This window comes from Myiozetetes cayanensis, unplaced genomic scaffold (assembly GCF_022539395.1).
Source record: "Myiozetetes cayanensis isolate MyiCay16 unplaced genomic scaffold, myiCay2020 scf1433, whole genome shotgun sequence".
Classification (NCBI taxonomy): Eukaryota; Metazoa; Chordata; class Aves; order Passeriformes; family Tyrannidae; genus Myiozetetes; species Myiozetetes cayanensis.
The window spans coordinates 1-8,413 of record NW_026087086.1 but is presented as its reverse complement, the minus strand read 5'-3'; the positions used below and the strand labels follow the sequence as shown (position 1 = coordinate 8,413).

Here is an 8,413-nt window from a genome sequence, read left to right as displayed (position 1 = left end):
CCTCACCCCATGGGGACATTCGGGGTCCCCCCGGGTTTCCCACCCCCAGGAGACCCCAAAACACCCCCAGAATCCCCAAATTTAGGGTCCCCCAAACCCTCCTTAGATGTGGTCCCACCACCATTTCTCACCCCCTGTTCACCCCACAGGTCCCTTTGGGGTCTCCCCTTTTCCACCACCCCCAGGAGACCCCAAAACACCTCTAAACCCCCTTTTTTTTCCCTTTTTTCCCCTTTTTCCCCCAAAAGCTGCGCCTGCAGCACACGGCGCTGCACAAGCTGAACGGGGCCGCCCTCCTGGTGACCTTGTCCCCCCAAACCCTCCTTAGATGTGGCCACCACGGGTTCCTCCACCCCTGATCATTTGGGGAGGACATTTGGGGTCTCCCCGTTCCCCCACCCCCAGGAGACCCCAAAACACCTCCAAACCCCCTTTTTTTTCCCTTTTTTCCCCTTTTTCAGCTGCGCCTGCAGCACACGGCCCTGCACAAGCTGAACGGGGCCGCCCTCCTGGTGACCTTCCTGCTGTGCCGGGTGCTGCTCTTCCCCTACCTGTACTGGGCCTACGGGCGCCACCGGGGGCTGCCCCTCTGGGGGGTCCCGGCCTCGCTGCCCCCCCTCTACAACGGGGCCGCCGCCGCCCTCCTGGCCCCACAGCTCTACTGGTTCGGCCTCATCTGCAGGAGGGCCTGGAGGACCTGCCGGGGTCCCGGGGGTCGGGGAGGGGCCGGGGGAGGGGCGAGGGCAGGGGGAGGGAAACCGCCCTGAGGGGGGGAAGGGGGGGAGGAGGGAGGGGGAAAAAGTCCTTTGGGGGAGGGGAAAGGGGGAAAATGGGAGATGGGGAGGGAGATGGGGGTCCTAGGGTGTCCTGGGGTGCTTATGGGGTGTCTATGGGGACTCTATGGGGTGTCTGTGGGGGCACCTTGGGAGATCCTATGGGGTCCTTGGGGTCTCTGTGGGGCTCCTTGGGGTGTCCTGGGGTCTCTATGGGGTGTCCTGGGGTCTCTATGGGGCACCTTGGGGGGTCCTATGGGGTCCTTGGGGTCTCTATGGGGTACCTTGGGGCACCCTGGGGTGTCCTGGGGTGTCCTGGGGTCCCTATGGGGTCTCTATGGGGTCTCTATGGGGTGTCTGTGGGGCACCCTGGGGTGTCCTGGGGTCTCTGTGGGGCACCTTGGGGTGTCTGTGGGGTCTCTATGGGGTCTCTATGGGGTGTCTTGGGGTGTCCTGGGGTCTCCATGGGGTCTCTATGGGGTGTCCTGGGGTGTCCGTGGGGCACCTTGGGGTGTTCTGGGGTCTCTATGGGGTCTCTATGGGACATTTTGGGGTGTCCTGGAATCTCTGTGGGGCACCCTGGGGTGTCCTGGGGTCTCTATGGGGTCTCTATGGGGCACCCTGGGGTGTCCTGGGGTCTCTATGGGGTCTCTATGGGGCACCCTGGGGGGTCCTGGGGTCTCTGTGGGGCACCCTGGGGTGTCCTGGGGTCCCTATAGGGTGTCTGTGGGGCACCCTGGGGTGTCCTGGGGTGCTTATGGGGTGTCCTGGGGTCTCTATGTGGCACCCTGGGGTCTCTATAGGGTGTCTATGGGGCGTCTTGGGGGGTCCTGGGGTCTCTATAGGGTGTTTATGGGGCACCCTGGGGTGTCCTGGGGTCTCTATGGGGTCTCTTTGGGGTCTCTATGGGGCACCCTGGGGTCTCTTGGGGTCCCTATAGGGTGTCTGTGGGGCACCCTGGGGTGTCCTGGGGTCTCTATGGGTTCTCTATGGGGCACCCTGGGGTGTCCTGGGGTCTCTATGGGGTCTCTGTGGGGCACCTTGGGGTGTCCTGGGGTGTTCTGGGGTCTCTATGGGGTACCCTGGGGTGTCCTGGGGTCTCTGTGGGGCACCCTGGGGTGTCCTGGGGTGTCTGTGGGGTCCCTATAGGGTCTCTATGGGGCACCCTGGGGTCTCTATAGGGTCTCTATGGGGTGTCCTGGGGTGTCCTGGGGTCTCCATGGGGTCTCTATGGGGTGTCCTGGGGTGTCCTGGGGTCTCTATGGGACATTTTGGGGTGTCCTGGGGTCTCTGGGGGTCCCTTGGGGGGGGTCTTTGATCTCTCGGGGGGGTCCCAGAAGGGTCTCGAGGTGTCCCAGGGGGTCTCTGGGGGTCCCAGGGGGTCTCTGGGGTCCCTGGGGGTCTCTGATCTTTTGGGGGTCCCTGGGGGTCTCAGGGGGTCCCTGGGGGTCCCTGAGGGTCTCTGGGGGTCTCTGATATTTTGGGGGTCCCAGGGGGTCTCTGATATTTTTGGGGGTCCCAGAGGGGTCTCAGGGGGTCCCAGGGGGGTCCCAGAGGGTCCCTTGGGGGTCTCGGATCATTTTGGGGGTCCCAGGGGGGTCTCTGATCTTTTGGGGTCCCCAGGGGGTCTCGGATTATTTTGGGGTCCCAGGGGGTCTCTGACCTTTTTGGGGTCCCAGGGGGTCTCGGATTATTTTGGGGGTCCCAGGGGGGGGTCTCTGACCTTTTTGGGGGTCCCCAGGGGGGGTCCCTGAGGGTCTCTGGGGGTCTCTGATAATTTTGGGGTCCCCAGGGGGTCTCTGATATTTTTGGGGTCCCCAGGGGTCTCTGATATTTTGGGGGTCCCAGGGGGTCCCTGAGGGTCTCGGGGGGGCTCTCTGATATTTTGGGGGTCCCCAGTGGGGTCTCTGGGGGGGTCTCTGATATTTTGGGGTCCCCAGGGGGGTCTCTGATATTTTTGGGGGTCCCCAGGGGGGTCTCTGCTGTCTCTCCCCTCCCCCCCCTCCCCTCCCCCAATAAAGGACTTTTTTTGGGACTCAAAGCCTCGGGTTTTTTTTGAGGGGGGGGGACCCCAAATGACCCCAAAGTGACGCCAAATTCCCTCAAAACTCCTCCAAAATCCACTCAAATCGCCCCCAAATCCCCTCAAAACTCCCCCAAAATCCACTCAAATCGCCCCCAAATCCCCTCAAAACCCCCCAAAATCCCTCAAAATCGCCCCAAATCCCCCCAAATTGCCCCAAAATTCCCCTCAAAATGTCCCCAAATCCTCTCCCATAAACCCCAAATTCTCTAAAACCTCCCCCAAAATCCCCTCAAATCCCCCCAAAACTTCCCCAGATCCCCTCAAAATCGCCCCAAACCCCCTGGATCCCCAAAATTCCCTCAAATCGCCCCAAAATTCCCTCAAATGTCCCCAAAATCCTCCCAAAAACCCCCCAAATCCCCTCAAAACTCCCCCAAAACCCTCACAAATCGACCTTAAATTCCCTCAAATCCCCCAAAATCCCCCCAAATTCTCCCCCAAAAAAACCAAATCCCCTCAAAAGTCGCCCAAATCCCCTCAAATTGCCCCGAAATTCCTTCAAATCCCCCCAAAATCCTCACAAATTGCCCCAAACCCTCCCAAATCGCCCCAAAATTCCCTCAAAACTCCCCAAATCCTCTCCCAAAAAAACCCAAATCCCCTCAAAACTCCCCCAAAATCCCCTCAAATTGCCCCAAATTCCCTCAAATCTCCTCAATCCACTCAAAATCCCCAAATTCCCATCAAATTGCCCCAAACCCCCCCAAATTGCCCCGAAATTCCCTCAAATGTCCCCAAATCCTCCCCCAAAAAAACCCAAATCCCCCAAAATCCCCTAAATCCCCTCAACCGCCCCAACCCCCCCAGATTGCCCCGAAATTCCCTCAAATCCCCCCAAATCCCCCTAAAAACTCAAATCCCCTAAAATTCCTCCAAATCTCCCAAATCCTCTCAAAACCCAAATCCCCTCAAAACTCCAAAATCCCCTCAAATCCCCCCAAACTTCCCCAAATCCCCTCAAAATCCCCAAACCCCCGAATCTCCAAAAACTCCCCCAAAATCCCCACAAATCGCCCCAAATTCCCTCAAATCTCCCCAAATCCCCTCAAAACTCCCCCAAATCCCCTCAAAATCCCCCAAAATTCCCTCAAAACTCCCCAAATTCCCTCAAATCCCCCCAAATCCTCCCAAAAAAACCCAAATCCCTCAAAACTCCCCCATAATCCCCTCAAATAGCCCCAAAATTCTCTCAAACCCCCCAAAGCTCCCCAAATCCTCTCAAAACTCCCACAAAATGCCCCCAAATTGCCCCGGAATTCCCTCAAATCCCCCAAATCCACTCAAAACTCCCCCAAATCCCCACAAATCATCCCGAAATTCACTCAAAACCCTCCAAAATCCTCCCAAATTCCCTCAAAACTCCCCCCAAATCCCCCCAAATCGCCCCAAAACTCCCCAAAAAAACCCAAATCCCCTCAAAACTCCCCCAAAACCCCCAAGTCGCTCCCGAAATTCCCTCAAATCCCCCTAAATCCCCCCTATTGCCCCAAAATCCCCCCCAAAGTGACCCCAAACCACCCTAGGACCCAAAATCCCCCCAAAGTGACCCCAAATAACCCCAAAATCCCTCAAATCCCACCCAAATCCCCCCAAAACCCCTCAAATCCCCCCAAATCCCCCCTTTTCCCCAAAATCCTCCCAAAGTGACCCCAAACGACCCCAAGACCCAAAATCCCCCCAAGATGACCCCAAATACCCCAATGACCCCAAAATTCCCCAAATCTTCCCAATCCCCAAAATGCCCCTAAGTGACCCCAAATAACCCCAAATATCCCTCCAAACCCCCCTTTCCCAAATCCCCCCAAATTCTCTCCTTTTTCCCCAAAATCCCCCCCAAAGTGACCCCAAATGATCCCCAGGACGAAAATCCCCTCAAATCTCCCCAAATCCCCCCAAACCTCTCCATAATTACCCCAAATCCCCACAAATGACCCCAAATCTCCTCCACCCCCAAATCTCCCCAATCCCCCCAAAATGACCCCAAACTGACCCCAAATGACCCCCAAATCCCCCAAAATCCCCAAAACCCCCAAATCTCCCCAAAATCCCCCTCAAACCTCCCAAATCCCCTTGTTTCCCAAAATCCCCCAAAGTGACCCCAAACGACCCCCAGGACCCAAATCCCCCAAGATGACCCCAAAATCCCCCAAAGTGACCCCCAAATCCCCCCAAGAGACCCCCAAACCCCCAAATCCCCCCAAACCCCCCTTTTCCCCAAAAATCCCCCCAAAGTGACCCCAAACGACCCCAGGACCCAAAATCCCCCCAAGATGACCCCAAATAACCCCAAATGACCCCCAAATCCCCCTCAAACTCTCCCCAAATCCCCTTTTTCGCCAAAATCGCCCCCAAAGTGACCCCAAAGTGACCCCCAAACCCCCAAAATCCCCCCAAATCCCCCCAAATCTCCCCAAAATCCCCCAAAGTGACCCCAAAATCCCCCAAATCCCCCTTTTTCCCCCATAATCCCACAAAGTGATTCCAAATAACCCCAAATGACCCCCAGGACCCCCAAATCTCCCCAAATCCCCTAAATTCCCTCTTTTTTCCAACAAATTCCCCTTTTCCCAAATCCCCAAGTAACCCCAAAATCCCCCAAGTGACTCCAAAATGACCCCAAAATCCCCCAAACCCCTCAAATCCCCCAAAATCCCTCCAAAGTGACCCCAAATAACCCCAAAGTGACCCCCAAACCCCTCAAATCCCCCAAATCCCCTTTTCCCCAAAATCCCCCAAAGTGACCCCAAATAACCCCAAATGACCCCAAATCCCCCAAAATCCCCCCAAAATCTCCCCAAAGTGACCCCAAATACCCCCCAGGACCCAAAATCCCCCCCAAGATGACCCCAAATCCCCCCTTTTTCCCCCAAAATCCCCCCAAAGTGACCCCCAAAAAAGCCCCTCCAGGCCCCTCCCCCCAAAAAACGACCTCAAACAACCCCTCAGGCCCCTCCCCACCCCAAAACCCCCCAAAAATCGACACAAAGCCAAAAAAGGGCCCCAAAAAATTTATTGAAGGGGGGGGGAGGGGCCAACAGGGGTCAAAGGTCAACTGGGGGGTAAGAAAAGAGGTCAAAGGTCAAGCAGGATGGGACAAAAATTGGGGGGAGGGGAGAGAAATTTGGGGGGGGTCAAAGGTTGGGATGGACCCAAAGTTGACCTTTGGGCCACCATGAGGTGACTCTGGGTGGCCAGGGGAGGTCAGGGGTCATCAAGGGAGGGTCAGGGGTCATCAGAAAAGGTCAGGGGTCAAGGGTTGGTCAAAGGTCAACCAGGAAAGGTCAAAAATTGGGGGGGGTCAAAGGTTGGGATGGACCCAAAGTTGACCTTTGGGCCACCATGAGGTCACTTTGGGTGGCCAGGGGAGGTCATGAAAGGTCAGGGGTCATCAGGGGAGGGTCAGGGGTCATCAAGGGAGGGTCAGGGGTCATCAGGGGAGGGTCAGGGGTCAAGGGTTGGTCAAAGGTCAACCAGGAAAGGTCAAAAATTTGGGGGGGGTCAAAGGTTGGGATGGACCCAAAGTTGACCTTGGCCAACCAGGGTTGACCTTGGGCCACCACCAGGTGACTCTGGGTGGCCAGGGGAGGTCAGGGGTCGTCAAGGGAGGGTCAGGGGTCATCAGGGGAGGGTCAGGGGTCAAGGGTTGGTCAAAAATTGGGTGGGAAAATTGGGGGGGTCAAAGATTGGGATGGACCCAAAGTTGACCTTGGGCCACCATGAGGTGACTTTGGGTGGCCAGGGGAGGTCAGGGGTCACCAGGGGAGGGTCAGGGGTCATCAGGGGAGGTCAGGGGTCATCAGGGAAGAGTCAAAGGTCAAGGGTTGGTCAAAGGTCAACCAGGAAGGGTCAAAAATTGGGTGGGAAAATTGGGGGGGTCAAAGGTTGGGATGACCCAAAGTTGACCTTGGGGCCACCATGAGGTGACTCTGGGTGGCCAGAAGAGGTCAGGGGAGGTCAGGGGTCATCACGGGAGGGTCAGGGGTCATCAAGGAAGGTCAGGGGTCAAGGGTTGGTCAAAAATTGGGTGGGAAAATTGGGGGGGTCAAAGATTGGGATGACCCAACGTTGACCTCGACCAACCATGGTTGACCTTGGGCCACCACCAGGTGACTCTGGGTGACCAGGAGAGGTCAGGGGTCATCAGGGGAGGGTCAGGGGTCAAGAACTCAACCATGAAAGGTCAAAAATTGGGTGGGAAATTTGAGGAACTTCAAGACTGGGATGACCCAACGTTGACCTCGGCCAACCGTGGTTGACCTTGGGCTACCACCAGGTGACTCTGGGTGGCCAGGGGAGGTCAGGGGTCATCAGGGGAGGGTCAGGGGTCAAGGGTTGGTCAAAATTTAACCAAGAAGAGCCAAAAATAGGATGGGAAATTTGAGGAACTTCAAGACTGGGATGACCCAACCTTGACGTTGGCCAACTGTGGTTGACCTTGGGCCACCACCAGGTGACTCTGGGTGGCCAGAAGAGATCAGGGGTCAGCAGGGGAGGGTCCCTTCAGCTGATGTAGACCCGGTGGAAGTCGTGGGCGCCGAAGGCGGCGTTGCACTTGGGGCACTTGCGCTGGCGGGTGTCGTAGCGGCTCTTGACGCACTCGAAGCAGAAGACGTGGAAGCACTTGGTGAGCACCGCGTCCTTCTTGCGAGCGTTGCAGCAGGGGCACGTCAGGCGGGCCTGGAGGGGGGGGAGGGGGCAATGGGGGGGTTCCAAGGGTGGTTCAAAGAGGTGGGAGGTCAACCAAGGTCTAAGAACTCATGCAAGGTCAACTGAAGTCAACCGAGATCAACTGAAGTCAACCGAGGTCAACTGAGGTCAACCAAAGTCAAATGAAATCAACTCAGGTCAACCAAAGTCAACTGAGATCAACTGAAGTCAACTGAGATCAACTGAGGTCAACCAAGGTCTAAGAACTCAGTCAAGATCAACTGAGGTCAACTGAGCTCAACTGAGATCAACCAAAGTCAACTGAAGTCAACCAAGGTCAACTGAGGCCAAAAAAGGTCAACTGAAGTCAACCAAGGTCAACTGAGGTCAACCAAAGTCAACTGAGGTCAACCGAGGTCTAAGAAGTCATCCAAGGTCAATTGAGCTCAACTGAGGTCAACCAAGGTCATAGAACTCAGCCAAAGTCAACTGAAGTCAACGGAGGTCAACCAAGGTCAACCAAAGTCAACTGAGGTCAACCAAAGTCAACTGAGGTCAACTGAAGTCAACCAAAGTCAACTGAGATCAACTGAAGTCAATCAAGGTCAACTGAGATCAACCAAAGTCAACTGAGCTCAACAAAAGTCAACTGAAATCAACTGAGATCAACCAAGGTCAACTGAGATCAACTGAGGTCAACCAAGGTCCTTCTTGCGAGCGTTGCAGCAGGGGCACGTCAGGCGGGCCTGGAGGGGGGCAATGGGGGGGTCCCAAGGGTGGCTCAAAGAGGTGGGAGGTCAATTGAGGTTCAAAAACTCATCTAAAGTCAACTGAGATCAACTGAGATCAACCAAACCCAGGTGAGATCAACCGAGGTCTAAGAACTCAGTTAAGGTCAACTGAAGTA

General features: G+C 56.2%; 1 protein-coding gene and 2 long non-coding RNA genes across 6 annotated transcripts; 2 read left to right on the top strand and 1 right to left on the bottom strand.

Moving 5' to 3' along the window:
* Window positions 1–248: 248 nt before the first annotated feature.
* On the top strand, window positions 249–767 carry LOC126637138 (ceramide synthase-like; the record flags this gene model as incomplete). The annotated part of the gene is made up of 2 exons (XM_050310075.1): window positions 249–299; window positions 456–767. Coding segments are annotated over 2 exons (363 nt in total), but the record flags the coding sequence as incomplete, so codon positions are not given.
* Window positions 768–5,852: 5,085 nt separating this feature from the next.
* On the bottom strand, window positions 5,853–8,407 carry LOC126637136 (uncharacterized). 2 transcript variants are annotated; one of them, XR_007628214.1, is made up of 2 exons: window positions 6,763–8,407; window positions 5,853–6,406 (listed from the first exon to the last, which is right to left on the bottom strand). It is a non-coding gene; the product is annotated as an uncharacterized LOC126637136 (long non-coding RNA). The 2 variants fall into 2 exon arrangements; XR_007628215.1 differs by having other exon boundaries at window positions 5,853–6,386.
* LOC126637137 (uncharacterized) lies at window positions 5,977–7,202 on the top strand. Of its 3 annotated transcripts, XR_007628216.1 has the most exons (5): window positions 5,977–6,059; window positions 6,237–6,494; window positions 6,673–6,740; window positions 6,908–6,965; window positions 7,133–7,202. It is a non-coding gene; the product is annotated as an uncharacterized LOC126637137 (long non-coding RNA). The 3 variants fall into 3 exon arrangements; XR_007628218.1 differs by lacking the exons at window positions 6,908–6,965; window positions 7,133–7,202 and adding an exon at window positions 7,039–7,128 and having other exon boundaries at window positions 6,673–6,704; XR_007628217.1 differs by lacking the exons at window positions 6,908–6,965; window positions 7,133–7,202 and having other exon boundaries at window positions 6,673–6,762.
* Window positions 8,408–8,413: the final 6 nt, after the last annotated feature.